Here is a 23,234-nt window from a genome sequence, read left to right as displayed (position 1 = left end):
ATGTCTGTATTTTCAAGTAAGCTTAGCACTACCGGCAAACATGATGACATGGTATGTATACCATGTTGCTGCCGATCAATATATGTGAAGGGGTCTTACCAGGTACGCGCATCTATATAGTGTGCCAGTGAAGTAGCTATGCATTGTACAACGTTACAATACGTAAAAAATTTAATAATTTTTAATGTAATTTATGTTCAGTGTTTTGTCTTCTACTTCACACTTTTAACTATTCACTTTCCGCGCATATTACATTATAGAATGGAAGTATGGGTAAAACATATTGAGGACATATAAGCATTGTATACATTATGTTGGAACGTACTGTGTAGAGCATACCAATCAACAAAAGCATTTTCACAAATATGATGAAGTTCAAAAGCGGAAGAACAAATAGCTTTTCCAAAGGTTAACTGTATTTCCCTAATTCGAGTAATATTCTACAAATCAATAAATACGTTATACTGCTTTCTTAAGTAGCCTATGTTCTTCCTCGGTGTTCAAGTTACATCCATAATAAATTTTATCAAAATCGTTTCAGCCGCTAGGCGCGAAAATGCACAGACAAACACACATTCACGTATATAAAACAATAAATTACCATATGTTCTTTGCGTAATCCGATTTTGATTAAGTAAAGCCTGTATGTTGGCTCAAGCTAAGCTCCCGTTAACTGTGAAAACACCATGAAAATTCGAGTAGTACTCTTGGAAATTGGCGTGTTCAAACAGACAAATAGACAGACATCATGGTTTTAGATAAAATTTTCAACCACGATATCTGGTTTCGCAACCCAGTTTTGATGAAATAAAGCATATGCGCTGTTCCAAATTGCTCTCACAGTACGTGCAAAAGACCCACAAAAATTCATCAATTAATTTTTGGATCAGCGTATCCAAATACACAAACAGACAGATACGATGGTTTTATAATTTTATTGTTAATATAAACTGAAGCCCTTATTTACAGACGATAGACTACTTTTACCGATGAATGCCATCTTTTTCTGTACTAGTCTGCCTCTTATATAATTCTTGCTCTTTTCCAACAACTGAATTGTTTATGCTGAACATGTCTGATTTTGTATTTGCAGGCTTTCATGAAATCTTTTATGGCAAGCAGAATGAATCAATATTAGTTAGTTCCATCTCCTGATGCAGCTATATTGTTTACCCTTTGTGTACCAGTGGTTTTCACTTGAAACTTCCATTTCGTTTTTTGTTGAAGTACCGGTACCTTTAACATGAAATCACCGACGCTGTTGCAGTAGAAAGACATCTAGTGGTACGCTGATGTACTTCTACGAATGTAATGCATTGTGGCAGATATTTATAGGGTCGGCGCAGAGAATGTGCCACATGATTTTAGGAGATGATGTCTAAAAAAAAAAATCACTCCGTCTTCAGGCCACAAGTGGCCAATCGGGACCATCCGACTGCCGTGTCATCCTAGGCTGAGGATGCGGATAGGAGGAGCATGTGGTCAGCACACCGTCCTCCCGGTCGTTATGATGGTTTTCTTTGACCGGAGCCGCCGCTATTCAGTCGAATAGCTCCCCAGTCGGCATCACGGGGCTGACTCCTACCCCGAAAAATGCCAACAGCGCATGGCGGCCCGGATGGTCACCCAACCGACAGCGCTTAATTTCGGTGGTCTGACGGGAACCGGTGTGTCCACTGTGATAAGGCCGTTGCCAAGTATGTCTAAAGCTATTGTAATATTAATTATGGACTACTGGTCTTATGAGTAGTTTCGATATGAAACCACTGGGGCAATATATAGTTTTGGCACACAATTTATTTAAAATTTAGAACAACTTTTGCTTGTTATTTTGGACTATAACGTTTTTAAGCATTATATGTTCACGGTACCTTCCAGATGTGGAATTATGTCTGTGCAAAAGAAGAATAGGCTTTCAAATGTGTAACATGAAATGATGGGTAGTTCAGAACTGTCTATCCTAGAGGTTCTAAAGTGAAACCACCCCCTTGAAACATACTGATTGTTTACTTTGTGAAAATTTCATCTCACAGTCTTTGCTTGCTATGATAATATTAGTTTTGAGAAATAAATTTTAAAATTATATTCCAAAGTGAAACGACCAACTTAAAATAATTGAGAGTTTTACTACTGACTTCTTGTATGCTTTGCTTACTACGATAATGAGCGTTAATTATATAAACATTTTCTAAATTATGTTCCTTTTTGATACTGGAGGGACTAAAGGGTTCAGGAAACGTACTTACGTTCAGCTCACTTTGGACAGGTCTCGGCTTTGGGCTGGTCGCTCCCTCCGGCTTCATAGCAGTGAAAACGTACTTCTTGAAGGCACGAGGTCGTGCCGTCGGCATGTACATGTCGGGTGGAAATATGGGCCAGATGGCGATGCCGCACGTGGTGCGTTTCCTGCTGGAGAACTACGGCTTCACCGGCACCATGATGGTTCTGGGAGCCGCGGCCATGCACGGACCCGCGGGCAGCCTCCTCTTCCACCCGCTGGAGTGGCACGCCGAGCGCCGACCCGTCGCCAGCGAGTTCAAGCCTCTCAAGGGCGAGCCGGACGGATCCACGGACTGCGCTACAGTGGATGTGGATCGCACTAAGCTCCGGCAGCCGAGGCATTTCACCTCCGTGACGTCGCTAGCCAACTCCGAACTGGGAGACGTGAACGAAGCCGTGCCTGTCCATTACAGCAAGCGTCGGCCCACAACTAGCGAAGAGGACACGAGTTCAGTTCGACAGAGTGAGTACCGACGAACAGATTCCTGCGAATTACTAGAACTTTCTTGAGCATCCAGTCTCATTCGGTCATTGCAGTTCCATGAGCTGTCGCAGAGAACATCTTGTCAGCTGCAGCCATTCTGGGAACAGTACATCTACATCTACATGGATACTCTGCAAATCACATTTAAGTTCCTGGCAGAGGGTTCATTGAACTACCTTCACAATTCTCTATTATTCCAATCTCGTATAGCGTGCGTAAAGAATGAACACCTATATATTTCCGTACGAGCTCTGATTTCCCTTATTTTATTTATAAAAAAAGTTCAAATGTGTGTGAAGTCTTATGGGACTTAACTGCTAAATTCATCAGTCCCTAAGCTTACACTCTACTTAACCTAATTATCCTAAGGAGAAACACACACACCCATGCCCGAGGGAGGACTCGAACCTCCGCCAGGATTAGCCGCCCAGTCCATGACTGCAGCAATAGACCGCTCGGCTAATCCGGCGCTGCTTATTTTATCGTGGTGATCGTTCCGCCCTATGTAGGTCCGTGTCAACAAAATATTTTCGCATTCGGAGGAGAAAGTTGGTGATTGGAATTTCGTGAGAAGATTCCGTCGCAACGAGAAACGCCTTTCTTCTAATGATTTCCAGACCAAATCCCGTATCATTTCTGTGACACTCTCTCTCAAATTTCCAGATAATGAAAAACGTGCTGCCTTTCTTTGAACTTTTTCGATGTACTTCGTCAGTCCTACTTAGTAAAGATGCCACACCGCGCAGCAGTATTCCAAAAGCGTAGTGTAAACAGTCTTCTTAGTAGATCTGTTACATTTTCTACGTGTCCCGCCAATAAAAGGCAGCCTTTGGTTAGCCTTCCCCATTACATTTCCTATGTATTCTTCCCAATTTAAGTTGTTCGTAATTGAAATACCTAGGTATTTAGTTGAATTTACGGCTATTAGATTAGATTGATTTATCGTGTAACCGAAGATTAATGAGTTCCTTCTAGTACTCATGTGGATGACCTCACACTTTTCGTTATTTAGGGTCAACTGCCACTTTTCGCACCATTCGAATATCTTTTCTAAATCGTTTTTCAGCTTGTTTTGGTCTTCTGATGACTTTGTTAGTCGATAAACGACAAGGTAAATACGTTGTATGTTCTCTATCAAAATCTTTCATTTGCGAACTAGGCCTAACAGTAGTTAGTGACTTCAGTAGTTTGAATCTTTTATTTAGCTGGCAGTAGTGGCGATCGCTGTATTGCAGTAGTTCGAATAACGAAGATTTTTGTGAGGTAAGTGATGCATGAAAGGTATAGGTTATTGTTACTCACGGCCATTCTTTTGTAGGGATTATTGAAAGTCAGACTGCGTAGCGCAAAAATATTCTGTGTCAGTTTAGTGATGATCAGAATAAGTAAAGAGATAAATGTCTGAGTACGTTCAGTTTTGCTCAGCCGTTTGAAAATCAAATAACGTAAGGGGGTTTACCAGCACAGTTATTCATTAATTTTTCTAAGGGGAAATTTCATAAATGAAATATTTTCATAGAGAACAAACAATATATTTACCTTAATAATATTCAAGAGTCATCATATATATGTCAGTTCATGATATACAGTATTACAAATTTACTCTTTCTGATGGACACACGTCCAGATCATACGCTCTCAAAACTTCGCCATCTCTCTCCCCACAATCACCACTGCTGGCGGCTCACCTCCATCTGCGCAACGCTACGCGCTGCTCACATCCAACTGCCCAACACTACAATAGCAAATACTTCAACAATGCAAACCAGCCACAGACTGCACACAGCACAGTCAGTGATTTTCATACAGAGCGCTACATGGCGTTACCAACATAAAATCCTAAACAGCCTACTTACAATGTGTCGTCGATTGCGGATGCCTGCTTAGGAGCGTTCGATGTACTTGCTTGTTCAGACACACTCCTACTATGCTCAACATTAAAGTCTGATATTAGTTCCGCCACAGTTCACCGCCAGTCCTGTTTTACCAGGCTGCCTAGCCTAGACGTGTGACAATTTTAATGAGGCGTGGCCGTCCAGCACACGATATCTGGATCTGGTTTCACCTTGGTTTCGCCGCGTGTTGAATACACCACAGCACTTCTCGAATACCTGACAAGTGGTGCAGTTTCTGAAATGCTACTGCCGAACCTCTGGGCCGTCAGAATCAGCCCTCGTCCAGACTCAGGTAGGTCGCGTGCCTTCCCCATTCTACACACGGGCAGCACTCTTCAAATGGTTCAAATGGCTCTGAGCTCTATGGAACTTAACTTCTGAGGTCATCAGTCCTCTAAAACGTAGAACTACTTAAACCTAACTAACCTAAGGACATGACACACATCCATTCCCGAGGCAGGATTCGAACCTGCGACCGTAGCGGTCGCGAGGTTCCAGACTGTAGCGCCTAGATCCACTCGTCACACTGGCCGGCGACAGCACTCTCACCGATACTAAATGCACTGTGCTTGTGTCTGACTAACAGTCACTCCACGCCATGTAACGCTGCTATCGCCTGGATGGGTTCATATCGATGGTGGTTCGATGGTCATTATGTTATGCCTGATCAGTGTATGCATTCACAAGGTTGAAAGCTAACTGGATTTTACATGGTTGTGAAACTCTTAAATCTGCCTAAAGACAAATGCTGTTAACCAGCATATATGAAAATACACTAAGAAAATTAATTCAGTTTTATCTCTTTTGTTATCACCTAGTGATACCGCTAAAGCAAATGTTAATTATTGTATCAGTTAAATGAGATGCAAATTCAAGTGAATACACTACTGGCCAGTAAAATTGCTACACCACGAAGATGACGTGCTACAGACACGAAATTTTACCGACTGGTTGTAAGAGGTCCATGATTAAAGAATTTGTTGCTAGCGCCCTCGAGGAATGTAATTTCGGTGGGTTGCTCACGCGCTGCCTGCGATATGTAAGCTGCAAGAGAATCTCAGCCCATAGAGCAGTGTTGTATGCAGTAGGAAATGTGTAGCAGATATAGTAGTTGTAGCTAGCTGTCTGGAGTTTCGTGTTGGCGGGGCCGATCGTGGTGGAGCGATGGCGGAGCCTGAGAGTTGTAGTATAAGGTAAAAGCAACGTCGCGCATATGTAGTATTCTTATATCAAGTCCCATGTAAATGTGTCTAAAGAAACTCTTAATAATAATCTTTCTGATAAAAAGTAACTTTTGACAATCATTCATTTCAATTTAAAGAAATTACTGATTTCTGCAATCCTTGGTCATCCTGATTATTGAAAAGAAAAATCAGTTGTTTCCTTTTATACTTGACAAATCAATCGGCCAGCATTGCACTCGGCTGTGTCAAAAATATTTATTATAGGAGCAGATATATATGCGTTATCCGGTGACTTCATTGAGGTAAGATTTTTCATTTTATTCAGTATGATTTTTCAGGACCATGACGCATCACTGCTGACGTCCAAAATTTACCAGTTCAAATTCACAGTCAATTATTAAATGGTTATCAGTGAACCAAATTTTTATTATTCCTAGGCTACGGAATAATAATCTGTTGGAAGGATTTGGAACTTTTACTGTTGGGAGGTTACACTAAATGTGAATATTATTTATATTTATTTTATTCTGTGGGGAAGTTACAAGGTAGAAGATGCAGTGATATGCAATTGATTAGTTTTTCAGAGCATTCAAACAAGGTTGCCGCCGATGGCGCCACCTACAACGTGCTGACATGAGGAAAGTTTCCAACCGCTTTCTCATACACAAACAGCAGTTGACCGGCGTTGCCTGGGAAACGTTGTTGTGATGCCACGTGTAAGGAGGAGAAATGCGTACCATCACGTTTCCGACTTTGATAAAGGTCGGATTGTAGTCTATCGCGATTCCGGTTTATCGTATCGCGACATTGCTGCTCGAGATCCAATGACTGTTAGCAAAATGTGGAATCGGTGGGTTCAGGAGGGCAATACGGAACGCCATGCCGGATACAGCGGCCTCGTATCACTAGCAGTCGAGATGACAGGCATCTTATCCGCATGGCTGTAACGGATCGTTCAGCTACTACTCGATCCTTGAGTCAACAGATGGGCACGTTGCAAGACAACAACCATCTGCACTAACAGTTCGACAACGTTTGCAGCAGCATGGACTATCAGCTCAGAAATGATGGCTGTGGTTACCTTTGACACTGCATCACAGACAGGAGCGCCTGAAATGGTGTACGCAACGACGAACCTGGGTGCACGAATGGCAAAACGTCATTTTTTCGGATGAATCCAGGTTCTCTTTACAGCATCATGACGGTCACATCTGTGTTTGGCGACACCACGGTGAACACACATTGGAAGCTTGTATTCGTCATCGTCATACTGGCGTATCACTGGGCGTGATGGTATGGGGTGCCATTGGTTACACGTCTCGGTCACCTCTTGTTCGCATAGATGGCACTTTGAACCGTGGAAGTTACATTTCAGATGTGTTATGTCCCGTGGCTCTACCCTTCTCTCGATCCCTGCGAAACCCTGCATTTCAGCAGGATAATGCATGACCGGATGTTGCAGGTCCTGTACAGGCGTTTCCGGATACAGTAAATGTTCGACTGCTGCCCTGGCCAGCACATTCTCCAGATCTCTCACCAATTGAAACCGTCTGGTCAATGGTGGCCTAGCAACTAGCTCGTCACAATATGTCAGTCACTACTCTTGATGAACTGTGGTATCGTGTTGAAGCTGGTTGGGCAGCTATACCTGTACACGCCACCCAAGCTGTGTTTGACTCAATGCCCAGGTGTATCAAGGCCGTTATTGCATCCAGAGGTGGTTGTTCTGTGTACTGATTTCTCAAGATCTATGCACCTAAATTACGTGGAAATGTAATCATATGTTAGTTCTAGTACAAGGTATATTTGTCCAATGAATACCCGTTTGTCATGTGCATTTCTTGTTGGTGTAGCACTTTTAATGGCCAGTAGTGTAGTAACTGCTAAAATATTATGGCAGAGAAACTGTCAGATGTTACGATCGCGTTGTTCCTTGTTATCTGTTTAGAATTCTGCCGTCAACCAAGGCTACGCTCTTTTGAACTCAGCTATAGCAGGGGTGTACATTGCTGCAAACGCCTCGTAAGCTACATATTTGCCAATTCTCAACTTTAAAAAAAAAAAATATTTGCAGTGAGTCTTAGCAACTAAAATTTTGACACTGGGTTTCTTTCGGTGTTACTTCTTGTATAAAAAAAATTGAGCTCAAGTTTCTACATGTCGGATTACACACTTCCCATGTAAGTATATACAGCGGGACAATTTGTCTCATACAGCAACAAATGAATCAAATATACAAACCTTCCAATGTATAAGTCCATTGTTACTGAAAACCATATAAAAATTCCTACAGCAGTTCTTGATATTTGCTGCACATACAGACAGGAAAGCGTGGCGTGGGACTTCAAATTATATATCCTCCCCCTCACTTAGTTCAGCTTCGCTGTAGCCAGCATCTGTATTCCGAGGCACATACGAGTGGTCTGCAAGGTACTGAGGACTCGAAGAGAAGAATATTGTATCCAGGAATCACCCACAGAAACAGCAGATACAGTTCTACTGAACATACTGTGATAATGGGGAAGTAATCTCTCATGCAGTGGTGTTAGTAACATGCATTTGGCATTGTAATGATCAATCAACTAATCCGAAGCAAGCGAACCTCCTCCGCCCCATTCTTCACAAGAAGGAAGCAAGGAAGGCGCAGGATAATGTGTTAGCTACTTGTTGGATTGCAGTTCTTTGAGTTATATTTTATGTATTCTCGTTCTGATACCGAATCAGCTGGCGAAATTAATCTTAAGCGTTGGAAAAAATTAATCTACAGCAAATGAGTCAGCCAGATAATGGCAGATACTTTCCAATTTCTCTATTTTTAACCTAAACGCCCTACCAGTACCCAATTCACTCATTTCTTCTGGTGTTTTCATTGACCTTCTTTTCCTCGTAGTCCTGGCACCAATTCATCTTAAACTCTTACGAATACTGAACTAAACTTTTAGCATTTTGAAACAATGCTTGCGATTTTGTGGTAGAATAATATCGAATCTTAAGTCAAATTTGGTCTTCGACTTCTCAGAGCCCGAACCAGTGTGGCGTCGGGTGATCGCCTTCATGGACCTGGACCTGCTGCGCAACCATGTGTACCTGAACGTGATGTTCGGCTCGGCGTGCACCATCACGGCGGCCATCAACTTCTCGCTGCTGCTGCCCTTGTACCTGCAGCGCCACCTGCGCCTCTCCATGTCCGACACGGCGCTCTGCCTCACCATGATGGCTGCCGGCGACCTCGTCGCCAGGCTCACCCTGCCTTCCTTCACTGACCGCCTCAAAGTCAAGCCACGCCTCACGTTCTTCATTGGTACTGTCTTCTGTAGCCTCACCCGCTCAGGTCAGCGACCCAGGCTTTGCTAAAAACATTAACAACAAATGTACATTACTTTTGAAATTCTACTAAGATTTCTTTCACAGAAATATCTGACGAAATCAAACATTGTATCTTGTGAGATCAAGATAGTGTCATGGAACCGAGAGTAACTACTGAGTCCTAAAGGTATATCGTGCTAAACAATTCCGACCGTAAGCAGCGAAATTTCGGCAACATTGTCATATTACTGAAGGTGTCTTGTGTGTGTGCTCGTATTCTGGGAAGATCATCTATAAGTGGGACCACATTTATTTCGTGAATGAAGAACGGCAGAAAGAGATTTTCGGCAAATGATAGTGGTTTGAGGTGCATGTAATTTTTTTGAATTTTTTTATCTCTCGTCTCTCTTTAACTCTTAATTCAAGCGAAGTAACCAGCAAGAATAGTCGTTTCTGTCGAATAATGTACCTTTCTTGTAGGGATAGCACAAATGGGACCACCTTTGACACTTTGGCCAGGTAACTAATCAGAATGACTTGGTTTTTTGCCTGGTAAGACAATGTTGCATTGGAGAGGCACTAGGAGAATATAAAGAGGTTCAAGTAGGTAGGCAGTGTGACTGAGGAAGGTGACAGCAACAAAAAGATGGTAGTAGAAGTAGAAAACCGGTACAATTATTAAAAGCCTAAGAAGCCAAATCTGGAATACAGAAGGTACCTAAAAGTCAAAAGTGTCACACGTCAGTTAGTCTTATCCTACAGAAATATGGACAATGAAGGAAAGTCATAGAGTCGATTTCAAAGCTATTAGGTATCTTGATGTATTGATAGAGATAAATAAAAAGAGTTTAAGGATAACAAAGAAATGAGAGACCTCAGATTTTTTTTAGAAGAATACAGAGGGAAAGAGCGAAGGTTGTAAGGTTGCGAGGGTTATAGGTATATGTCCATATCTAGGGAAACAACATGAATATGATAGAAAAGGGCAAAAATGGGAAGTGACACCACAGTAGGAAGTATTTTGTTTGAGGCAGATTTCTTTAGTGTCTGTATACTGTAGTATACAATATCGCCCATGATAATGATGATGATGGCGATGATGATGATATGATGTTTCCTTCGGCACATATAGATACATAATGCATGCCGTCTACTTTGAATTTTTTATTTCAGTACCTTCTTTCATACTTCATCGTAAGATAAAGGCAACAAAATAATTATAGGGATGAATGTTGTACCTGGAGGAAAGTGTACCTACGGTCACGTTACATATCCTCGATGTTGTTTCACTCTAGTGACTGATTTTAGAATCACGCGGAGTAAAGTGCACTTGAAACTGATTTAAGCAGTTTCTGTCAGCTTCTACTGTTTTACTTAGTGTGAGACGTAGGTTATGTTCCGTGAAGCATTTACAAATTTACGAGTTCTACGTATTTAAGGGGTGTATAATGTATGAAACCTATTTGGAAGATACTGTTAATTCTCTAATTACACAGTTTTTTGGCGATTCAGTTCTGTATTTTCCTAGAACCAGTTACATAAAACAGGTAAGCTGCACTTCATTCATCATACACCATATTCTTCCTTGAAATACAAGCAGGTCATCTATCACGGAACATGTAATATTTGCAAACGAACTGAGATTTTTTTATTCCGTTAATATTTTCCCTGCCTTCAAAATGGAAATTTGCATTACTTGTCCATAGTATTTCCTTTTAATTATATTTCACTTACTGATTTTTGTTGTGTAGTAGAGTAGTAATGTAATATAAAGAGTGTTAATTGCTGAATTGACTAGATTTTCTTGGTTGCAAGAATTTAAATAGAATATTTGTGCCTAGATACATGATAAGGGTGTACTTTGAATCAGTTCACCATGTTTTGAAGAATCTTTCTTTTCTGGAGAAATTTTTGTAATTTCAGAAAAATACTGCAACCAACATAAAGTGATAATTATCATTCCAAAGATGTCGATTGACTATTTCGTTTATGCAATTTAGTTAATTCGGATACCACTGAAACATGTACTGATATACATGTTTTAGGTCATTTACATATTTCTGAACACGGCGCCAGTTTACAAAAGTTATTCAGGTGGATAGTTCTGAAGACTGTGTTAGTTTACGCTATTCAGATTTTGATACTTTTGGTCCTGGTACAAATTTACGCAGTTCAAGATGTTCATACAGTTTTGAACTTGGGGCCAAGTAATGGTTTTCAACATGGCGGTAAATTATTAATTTCGGTCACTTGGATACTTTTGAACGTGGCAGCAAATTATACCATTCGGTTTGCAGGATACATCGGAATATAGTTCCGGTAGTTCGCATAATTATCAACGCGACACTAATCTATGCAATTCACATTGTTTGGATACTGCTGGACATCAAGCTGCTTTACACAACCCAGGTCAGTCGGATGCCTTTTGACATAGGTGGACGAGATGGTAATTCTGAGGTTCATACTGACTGGCTGCTTCAATTTAAGTGCTGGTAACACAAGTGCTACCTTGCATTGTTGCATTGGAGGGGGGTTGCAAAGCAAAACTCAGCTGATCCCGCAATCTAGGTTTTCCGAATTTTCTGACATCACTTTTTTTTTTTTTTAGTCAATCGTCTATTTCATTGCCCTGCAACTGTATTTTGGCAACCGACACATGTGATCTTATAATGCGGGCCAGGTGGTACTTTAATACACAACTTCTGCTACTGTACCAGGTGGAACGTCGCTTTCATGCACTACTGCCATTGACTTCTCTTTGTTATTGGCTACTCTCCTTTCCCGCAGTGATAGCCACGTCTTCTGGCATGGTGGCTCTGTGCATATGGAACGTTCTGTCTGGTTTCTCCCGAGGCGCCGCCATGATCAACACAAACCTGTGCGTGGCCGAGGTGTGCCCCGAGCACAAACTGCCGGCCGGAATAGGCTTCAACATGGTCTCCTGCGGCATCCTGCTACTCACTGTCGGACCTGCCATAGGTAAGGAAATCATCATCACACACACGAATGCGTGCAGCCACATGCACATATTCACGTACACACACACGCACGCACGCACACACATACACACATACACACACACACACACACACACACACACACACACACACACACACACACACCCACACAGGCACACACTGCGAAAAAAGTGGCCCAACTAAAACATTCATATTTCTTTACGTACTACACGAACATGTAATAAAGAATGGAGGTTCCATTTGACCTATTATAGCGCCATCTAGTGGGCCAACCATAGCACAATCAGGTATTGCCCTTGACGCTAGACAAGTTTCATTCGTTGTAGTTTTTTCGTTTGACGCTTATTTCGTGAGATATTTGACCTGATCACGATCATTATGTGTGGTGTGTGCGAGCGCACCGGATGCAGGCTTAGTCAGTTCTGACATTATGCGTTGTATTTTAGATAATAGTCATATTACATAATTCCTACTTGATGCTCAAGACTTGAGGAGTAGTGAAATGGACATGGGTTTCACTGTGACTATGCTGCTTTAGATATTTTACGAATACTTTTCTCCTGTCTTACGGAAAAGAAATGAGCGTTGGGCGTCACTGGCCGGGAGCCCCTTGCGGGGTAGGTACGACCGCCTTGGTGCAGGTCTTACTACATTCGATGCCACATTGGGCGACCTGCGCGCTGGATGGGGATGAAATGATGATGAAGACAGCACAACACCCAGTCCCTGAGCGGAGAAAATCGAACCCGGTCCCGGAGGACGGCAATCCGTCACGCTGACCACTCAACTACCGCGGCGGACTCGTGCCTTATGAAACAGTACACATGCTCTTCGTTGTTGGTAATCTACAACACGTTTGTCATGTGACCAATAGGATGGTACTTACTTTTTAATTTTATAGTCGGAATAACATCTACTGAAATTCCACATCGCCCTTGAGAATAGCTATATTTATTGCGTGAAATAAATGTGAATACAGATCCACAGTCAAACGGCGAAAATTTCTTTTAAATATTTCTGCACAACTTCTGTCCCTCCTTGAAACCTCAGTGTCTTCAAAAGAAGAGGAAAACTGAATAAGTAGAGCATAACGGACAAAATTCAAGTATTTACTTGTGATAGGAATCGATATAGAGTACAGACAGACTAAATGGCCCCTGCACAAATTAATAAAAATTGTTTAGTCCTGATCTGTGATCTGTTGTATGCCCCCCCCCCCCCCCCGCTCCCCTTACTGCCACGTAATTTACAGGAAAAATGGACAGAATTCGTCAGGAAGAGCCGGATGTCTCCCGTTCTACCACAAAGATTGGTGGAACACCAACTCTCCACATCATAACAAAAGAGAGAGAGCAATGGAGCATTTTGGAGCGGCATTCTGAAGAACAGGGAATCGTTTCGGATGCCAGTAGCTGTAAGTCAAATTAGATGGATATCAAACGCAGTCTCCACGTTCATCATACGCCTCTCCTTCAAGTTCAGTTTCAGTTATCTCAGTGGGAGAAGAACTCCTTAAGAGGTAAAGGTGTTTTTCTTACCAGAATGTAGCAACAAGCCTGGTTTGTCTCATCATATGAAATTAATACACCCAACCATGATTTCGTGGTCATGAGTCAAGGGATAAATTTTCTGAGCCCTAGTACTGAAAACTGTAAGGCTTACATGAAATTATTTCTAATCGTCTGTAGCTCTTCCTGAGTGTGTCACTATCGTTACACAGGGTTACCGGTAGCCTAAATGATTTATCGGGTTTGTAAGCAATGTTTATTGACACGTATACATCGAACAAACACGGGTAATACATGAGGAGACAGACACACTCACCAAGATTAAGAATCACATGGATTGGGTTTTGTACCCGAATGCAGCGAGCTAAGGAAGATGTTCATGACTTTTCAAGAACATCGATATTCATCGTCGAGGCGACTTTCCATTCGACGGAAAACGTGAATCGTCACAGTCTGAGAGTGTGGTACACTGAAGTGCCGGATGTCCGTGTGGAGTTGGAAAGGGATTCGCCAAAAGTGAATGTGTTCTGTTACATTGTGGCGCCACGCTCCTTTTTAAATAGGTTATGACACCTATATGTGCTACAGTAATCAACACTTTCGATTACGTGTGGGAAGTACTAAATTTTTACCTTACCAGGCTCTTTTTTTCCAGTGGGTTGCCACAACGAAAATTGAATTAAGTCAAAGGAGTGCTTACATTAAGTTTCTACAAGTTCGGATGTTGAGAGAGACGAAGATCCAGTTATTGGCTTATCAAACATTTATAAAACTCCTTCGCTTTCCCCAAATTGCAGCAATTGCATAACATCTCTGCCGGTAACTCCCAGTATATCGATCGATACCTCACTTTAATATTGAATGATCCTCCAAAAATCATCAATAAAATTCGATCCTCAAATCAATAATCACATGATGACGACAGACTAAAAACGTTCGTACACTATCTTACTCCAATATATCAGCATTCTTGACCGAGAAACACGTCAACTTTCACAGTTAACGAGGTACATTACTGGCCATTAAAATTGTTACACCACAAAGATGACGTGCTACAGACGCGAAATTTAAACTACAGGAAGAAGGTGCTGCGATATGCAAATGATTAGCTTTTCAGAGCATTCACACAAGGTTGGCGCTGGTGGCGACACGTACAACTTGCTGACATTGTAAGGTGTCAGGCAAATCCAACACCTTCCATGAAAACACTGACATGATAAGCAAATTCATTAGTATGTCACAGACCTCCGAATAAATCGTGACATTAAATTAACCAAAGTAATACGAGTAACAAGTGAGCAAATGGAATACCACAGACTAACACAAGAATGCCTAAATGCATGTTGTACCTTCCCATCGTGAGACCGACGCAGTTCCGAGGGGAGAAAGGAGAACAGAAGCCGAGAGCAGAACTGTGTTAAGCTAGAAGGCCCTACGATAAAGGACGGACTGGACACCCACGTCGCCAGCTAACCACTAGGGCTCACCACCCGCACCTTTTAGCATGAGACTTTTTCGCGTCTCCGTTACGTCAAGGACCACCCCTCAGCTCATGTTAAAAGCTAGAGCCCTCCAGAAAAACACTATAGATCTCACGATAACGCTAAAAGGACGACACCAGCTGCAGGTTTTAGCGTGAGACTTCTTCACGTCTCTGTTACGTTGCAAACTTTAAAAACATTGCCCCACCACGAAAAGTATAACGTTTCTCATTGGATAGACAGAACTTTTCTAGGCGGAGCTTAAGGTTAACATTGAGACCCTGATTGGTCAGATGAAAACACAGCCAGATAGTTTTTTTAAACCAACTTCGGTAAATTGTAGTAAGGAGATGTTAGAAGAGTTGCTTCCGAGATGGTGAGGTGAGCGGAGCTGTGCTCCTCGCCGCTTCCCTGACGCTGCCTAAACACCGACAAGGTAATGAACGCACGCGATGCCGCATTTTTGAGTGCATAAGGCTTCACTCAGAACTGCAACAGTCTCATCTGTTACACCCCCTTTTTTGAGTAATACTAGTGACGATCGTTAATTAAAACTCATGGTGTTCACATTTGCCACTTGAAGAACAGATCTGAAACGCGAAGATTTCTCTTTTATATAGTTATTGAGAAGCCATATCAGCCACTGTAATTTACGACAAGTTAGATAAGTAATTAAAGATAATTGAGGGTCACTGTAGAACATTTTGATAGTATTCTCTTTTGTGAAACTTAAATTAAACCTAGATTATAGATGTGATATGGCCATAGGTCATCCTTCGATCAATTGTAGAACTTGGAAACCCATTAGGGAATATTCGGTTCACATTTTTGTTGAACGCAGTTGGTTTTTAACATCCTGTATTAAAACATTTCCTTTTATCAATAGTGCAATTTATAAACGATGTTTTGTGATTAGAATAAAATTTCCAATGGTAAACTTAACTGCTTTTTCGACGTTATTTTACCAGCTAACTAAAAATATGAAAGCCTTGAACCCCTTCCACTAATTTTAGTGAGTATTAAGATCCTTTTACACGGAGTGCAGTGGAGGTGACGCTGAGATCATTTAGTATTTGGTTATATCATCGCTAGTCTTACTGAACTCTTCTGAATTCTACATGTCATGTGTGGTCTGGGGTCTCCTTACCAGCAACAGGTCCCAGGTTCAAACTAGCCAATTCCCTAAAAAACACGCTCAGAGCGTCGGTGCGCGAAAGTGGTAGGGAGACACGACATAGAACAAAGAGACACCACCATGAATGTTTAGAACATGAGGAAAGTTTCCAACCGATTTCTCATACAAAAGCAGCAGTTGACCGGAATTGCCTGGTGACACGTTGTTCAAAATGTTCAAATGTATGTGAAATCTTATGGGAATTGACTGATAGGGTCATCAGTCCCTTCGTTTACACACTACTTAACCTAAATTATCCTAAGGACAAATGAGTAACTTCACGGTTCCGACTTTGATAAAGGCCGGATTGTAGCCTGTCGCGATTGCAGTTTATCGTATCGCAACATTGTTGCTCGCATTGGTAGAGATCCAATGACTGTTAGCAGAATATGGAATCGGTGAGTTCTGGAGGGTAATACGGAACGCCGTGCCGGAAACAGCGGCCTCGTATCACTAGCAGTCGAGATGACAGGCGTCTTATCCGCATGGCTGTAACGGATCGTTCAGCCACTACTCAATCCTTGAGTAAACAGATGGGGACGTTGCAAGACAACAACCATCGGCACGAATAGTTCGACGACGCTTGCCGCAGCGTGGACTATCAGCTCGGAGCCCATGGCTGCGGTTACCCTTGACACTGCGTCACAAACAGGAGCGCCTGCGATGGTGCACTCAACGACGAACCTGGGTGCTCGAATGGCAAAACGGCATTTTTTTTCGGATGAATCCAGTTTCTGTTTACAACATCATGGTGGTCGCATCCGTGTTTGGCGACACCGCGGTGAACGCACATTGGAAACGTGTATCCGTCATCGCCATCCTGGCGTATCACCCGGCGTGATGGTATGGGATGCCATTGGTTACACTTCTCGGTCACCTCTTGTTCGCATTGACGGCACGTTATATTTCAGATGTGTTACGACCCGTGGCTCTACCCTTCATTCGATCCCTGCGAAACCCTACATTTCAGCAGGATAATGCACGACTTGGAGACAGAAAATGTTCGACTGCTGCCCTGGCCAGCACATTCCTTAGATCTCTCACCAATTGAAAACGTCTGATCAATGGTGGCCGAACAACTAGCTCGTCACAACACGCCAGTCACTACTCTTGATAAACAGTGGCATTGTGTTGAAGCTGCATGGGCAGCTGTATCTGTACACGCCATCCAAGCTCTGATTGACTCAATGCCCAGGCGTATCAAAGCCGTTATTACGGCCAGTGGCGGTTGTTCTGGGTACTGATTTCTCAGGATCTATGCACCCAAATTGCTTGAAAATGTAATCACATGTCAGTTCTAGTATAATATATTTGTTTAATGAATACCCGTTTATCTTCTGCATTTCTTCTTTGTGTAGCAATTTTAATGGCCAGTAGTGTATATTTGCACATCAGAATTCATATACTAACACAGATATACTTATTATCAAGTTCAAACAAGATCTGATTTCAACATCGTGTTTTTGTATTTCCAACATAGCTCTCCCGTATTACAAAACATTTGAACGATTATTTTCATTCATTCATTTGATATCAGTCGAAAAGCGATAACAGGCGACGATAGGATCTTTTCATATATGATGGACTTTGCGCGAAGGGCAACAGCGGCCAGCTCACGGTCATTGACGGCGACATCGAAGATGTTGCGGACTGCAAGTTATAGTGAGTTTCCTCGTTTTGAAACAGAATAGAAACAGAGCATCGAGTGTACAGTTTAAATGTGTTACTTACAACAAAAATATTTAACACTAATGCTAATCAACGTATGTGGTCCTATAGGGATAATACTGACTCACCTGCCAACTGAGCCTCTTGCCACGCTACGACATATCCAAGAAAAAGGCTTATGGCCTCTTTACTTCGTCGAGCAGACGACGACAGGCTCTGTGTAGCAGGACATGTTGCAGGGTTGGCGTTGGGTTGTTTGGGGGAGGAAAGCTAACAGCAAAGTCATCGTTCTCATCGGATTAGGGAAGGATGGAGAGGAAGTCGGCCGTGCCCTTTCAAACGAACCATCACGGCATTTGTCTGGAGCGATTTAGGGAAATCACGCAAAACCTAAATCATCATGGCCGGACGCGGCATTGAAGAGTCGTCCTCTCGAATGCGAGTCCAGTGCGCTAACCACTGCGCTACCTCGCTCGGTGGACATATTGCAGGTGTGGGTGTTGCCAGAACTGATTTCTCACTGCCTGATTTTCATCTTGCAGCAGGATGGGGCTCCATCTCACAAGAGCACAATTTTTCGCGCCTTCCTTAGCTGGCAACTGCCGCATCGATGGATGCGGCGCTCTGTTCTGAGGTGATGTTCTTCTGTTTTGCCATGTTTCACAGGTCGGCGGATATCACGCCATGTGCTTTCTTCCTGTGGGGTTATATTAAAAGCAAAGTTTATGTACCCCCATGAAGACAACTGCTGTTCTAGAATAAAACTGTTTGTGAACGTATGAAAGGGACTGTATCAGCGTTCGGATGTGTGCCGGGTGACCAAGGGTGCGCACATCTAAAATTGGTAGAATGTACCAGAAACTTCTTTTCATTTATCGTCCGTATTCGTTCATCGAATACTGTAAATATGCAGTGCTTTGAATCACGATGAATCATTTATGCTAAGCTTGTATTGTCATGATGTTGCAGCAGTAGATAAGACAAATATGATGGCAGTATTATAGGAGCAGAAGAAGATGAACATGAAGGAGAATAAAAAACAGTCGAAGAGGTACAGTCTGATTCAAAGTGATAGTCTTCTTTTATAAACTCAAATTCTCGTCTTTTGTAACTTTTGGTAGAAAAATTTCTTCAGGAGGTATTTCATCAACGGCGAATTCCTCAACAAAGAAAGTTCAATACGAAACGAAGATTCTCATCACGAAAGTGGTAAGATTTGGAAGACGGTTGTGATATGCAGAAATAGAAGATTAGGGCATTCCCACAAAAGATGAACTGAGAAACAATCACTTCAGTACGTCAAGGATGAAAAGTGTAGATATTACACAATACTGCCAAAGTCCTTACGAGGAGAAAATAATGTTCGCTAACATCATGTCTCGTTTCAGTTCTGGTCAGTACAAACGCTTCTCTTTTACAGAAAATGTGTGCATTTTTAACGACAAATTTTAAAAAAATGTTATTTAAAAAAATATTAACTATTGATGCTGTTTCTTCCAATAAGTTTCTTTTAGAAAAAAATGGAAATGCTGGAGATTAATCGACATGTATGCTATTTTTTATTTTGTAGCTTCAGCCGTAAAGATCGCAACGAGCGGGTAACGCACTGGTTAGCACACTGGACTTCCTTTCGGGAGGATGATGGTTCAAACTCGCGCCCGACATCCTGCTTTCGGTTATCCGCGATCTCCCTCTATCGCTGAAAACAAATGCCGTGTTGATTCCTTCTGAAGGGCACGGTCGCATTCCTTCTCCAGCCTTCCCTAATCCCAACATGTGCTCTGTCTCTAATGACCTCGTTGTCGACGGGATGTCAAACCTAATCTTCTTCTCCTCCGTAAAGCCCGCCTACCAGTTGTCGGTTGGAGATGAAACTTTGTGACTCAACAGGATTCGAGATTGGTATCAATAAAATATTACCTTTTGCTAAATTACGTGTAGCAAATAGCATGGTATGTTTCCACTCCCAAAACAAATACTTGTACGTTACTTTTGATGATTTCAGTAACATACTCCACCCATTATTCCAATGTCGTAAGAACTATAGAGCCAAATTTAACGTTATCTAATGACTAACTACGACATACGACTGTAAGTCTCAGGAGAAAGCTAGTTGTGGGAAACAGTTTGAGGGTGGCCTACACCCTAAGCAATTGCTTATAAGCATTTGCGTAGAATGATTTAGCGAATTATGTTAACGCCGTGTCATACTTAACATGATGATCTGCAGTGTCATTTTCTTAACTGTTGTTTGTTATAGACGACATATTTAAAAATGAAAGCAACAGAGAGGTTGGAAATTTCTATTAATATGTGGTCTGATTGTCTCGAATGTCACTTGATTTTGCTGAATTTAGAGCACAGTCCGCCACGTTAGGACAAAGGAAAACAAAAACTAATCTGTCACTAAAACCTGTAAAACGTCGTAAGTCTGACGGAAATAACTTAGTAACTGCTGATGTAACTTCCGAAAGCATTACCTGGCCGTTATGATACTATGAAACTTGTGAGCATTCCTTGGTGACACTTTTAACTTCTGTGATACTTTTAAATATTTTAGTAAATATTAAAAACTTGTGACCATAAGCCCGAGACTAAATAGTGTTGCTGAATGAGGAGAAAAATCAATCGTTTCCTGTGACACCAATATTGTTGTTTTGTGAGAGCCAATTTGCCGCTGTTGAGTGTGGCTGAAAGTGTCTAACCTTTGTTCCTTTTGTACCAGCATATATGACTGACCATTCGTTACCTGTGTTGTGGCAGAGTAATTATTGCATATAGAGCATCATTATTGTTCATCGTGTGATACGTTGCCAATTTTCACTGTCCGTGAGTGTAAAAATGCGATCACCATAACTCGCAACAGTTAAACTTGAGTCAGAAGTCACGATCATGTGAAGAAACCTATATTAATTCAGAAACCGAGCCTGCTTCTTAAATAAGCAAACAACTATGACATGCAGTGCGATAGTGCGATTTTTGGGAGATAAAACCATAAAAGTTTCTAAAGTCTTACAAACTCATTACCCTAACACTTGTAAGTTACTTGTTAGTGTTGCAGGTAAGTTCATATAATACAACCAAACTTCATTTATTCAGTGTTCACAGACCGGCATTCGTATTAACTGATTTCCGAAACAATGTCCTACCGCTAGCAAGGGATCTATTGCACGCACCTTGTGAATGCACAACCACTGTGTACTAGACGAACGATGCACTTCTGGAACAAATATATTAGTGTAGTAGTATATATTGGCAAATGAGACAAAGCCCGTATAGTTCTACATCGTTTTCGGCCATAAAAATTTAGAAGCAATTGAGGAACTCTAAGCAGCTTATCTATAGGCGCACCCACTCTTTGGACATTAGTAACTGGGTATGGCGTGAACCGAAAAAAATTTTCAAACATCGAACGTTGCACGAATGATGCGAGCGAGGGGAATCAAATTTCAGTTTGTACATCCAAGATATTTCTTTCGATAAGGTCAGAGTTGAAGAAAGTTGGGATGCTGTGTGTCCAATGGTGAATTTGTTGAAAGCTGTATAAATCGGGCATGTTGGATAAGATGGTAGTTGCGTATGTGAAGAGATCCAACCAGTCAGCCCCAGTTCTCCTTTGCTTTTATTTTAAGTTCATAAAAATGTGTAACTAATGTATTTTTTTAACTTTTCGACTTTTTCTGTGAAAAAAAAGAATAGATTTTCATTCAAATGAAGATAGAATCATCAGTAAAGTTTTGGCGGGTATCAAATAAATTCGCTGCGCTGTAAACGTATTGTGAAAATTATATAGCTGGGCTTTATGGTTAGCTTTTTTCCCCACTGATGTGACTGGTTTAAGGAAAGTGGAGTCGTGATTGTATTCTTTACCCCTCTTCCATTTTTCAGGTTACGTCCGTGACGAAACAGGAGACTACCCACTGTGTATTCACCTACTGACTGTGTTGATGCTCGTAGCCATGATGTCTTGGCTAATTGAGGGCGTCGTGCATTGGTGCCGCCGAAAGAGATGATTCCAGACTTCAGTTAGCCATGAAGAGGAACTACACGGATAACGACGGTATCTCTCTTTAAACTGGAGAGGAATCATGTGTACAAAAGATTATTGCAGATTTGTCAGAATATTAATGAAATCTCATTATGAAGTGAAGTTATAAACACTATGTTAATTTAACGAGTTATAGTTTGACATGTGATAATTTGATATTTAATCGTATTCCACTCTCCATCTCTGTATAACTACTCACGGACAATAACAACACCAATTTCTCAGTACCTACGATGGTACATAAGGTTCGAGGTTATATGGCTTGATGATCACGTAAATAATAGATACTTGTAGAGTTTTGGAAGTTCTGTAAAATTTAAAATATGGAAATAAAGCTTTTACCCAAATCAGTCTGTCTATTCAGTGTGTTTTTACGATGTGGACTAGAAGAACAAATATTTATTTTACGACCTTGCAAAGCATGTATCTGGATGTAAAATTCAATAAATCAAAGTATCTCTAGAATTATAAAATTACACTATTTTCTTTGACTACAGATAAATATGGAAGTCCAACAGAGAGTTTTTCTATGAATTGTACAAAACACGTATTCAGTAGGGTGATCAATGTGTAAGTGAGCGCCTACTTGTTGCAATATTGATTTCCTTCCTGACTTCCTCAGCTTCATTGTTATAATCCGTACTTTCATTTTAGGATGACTCTTAATTCTATATTCGCAGTTTCACATCAATGACTATTCTCGTACTCAATACTAACGTATTTGGCGTTCTATGAAACATTATCCCTTTGCTCTTCTTTTCAAAACATAATGATGTTCTTTTTATCCTTGATTACTGTGGTTAAAATGTAATAATTAAACTTTTCTTTAATTCAAAGAAAAGTATTGAAATAAATAAAGTTCTATTTATGAAGCAGGTCCTTTCAGTTTAGGCACCTTACTGTGGATGATTACTTTACAGGAATTATCTGGCACTGTCTGGCTTACAAGTTACATGAACGATTTCACGTTTGCAGATCTTGTGTTTAACCTGTCTGTCCCAGTTTCATTTTTATCACATTCTGTTTTTCACATCTTATCCTGTCAAGAACATTTGCGTTACTTTTTCTTTCTTATCTGATGATATAACACTTTACTCGTCAATTATATTTTCTTCTGACCTGTATTACTGCCACCTCAACGTTATCTTAGAAAACTGTTTTATTTTGTCACTGTTCTAAGCATTTCTGTTACCTACTTTGTTGCAATATCAATGTCTAAATTCAGCTG

At 41.3% G+C, this 23,234-nt stretch overlaps 1 protein-coding gene across 4 annotated transcripts in view; it reads left to right on the top strand.

The window, feature by feature from the left end:
- LOC126272614 (monocarboxylate transporter 2-like) overlaps positions 1–22,516 on the top strand; it is a 109,373-nt gene extending 86,857 nt beyond the window's left edge. For 3 of the 4 annotated variants that reach the window (XM_049975561.1, XM_049975562.1, XM_049975564.1), the window contains 4 exons: positions 2,267–2,743; positions 8,863–9,174; positions 11,937–12,128; positions 21,847–22,516. In XM_049975561.1, coding sequence (XP_049831518.1) covers positions 2,267–2,743; positions 8,863–9,174; positions 11,937–12,128; positions 21,847–21,971 — 1,106 coding nt within the window. In that variant the 3' untranslated portion in view covers positions 21,972–22,516. The remainder of the gene's footprint in view (positions 1–2,266; positions 2,744–8,862; positions 9,175–11,936; positions 12,129–21,846) is intronic. The other variant, XM_049975563.1, reaches the window with a different exon arrangement.
- Positions 22,517–23,234: the final 718 nt, after the last annotated feature.

This window comes from Schistocerca gregaria, chromosome 5 (genome assembly GCF_023897955.1).
Source record: "Schistocerca gregaria isolate iqSchGreg1 chromosome 5, iqSchGreg1.2, whole genome shotgun sequence".
NCBI classification, from domain to species: Eukaryota; Metazoa; Arthropoda; class Insecta; order Orthoptera; family Acrididae; genus Schistocerca; species Schistocerca gregaria.
Note: the sequence above shows the minus strand (reverse complement) of the source record. Positions and strands in the feature narration are given on the sequence as shown.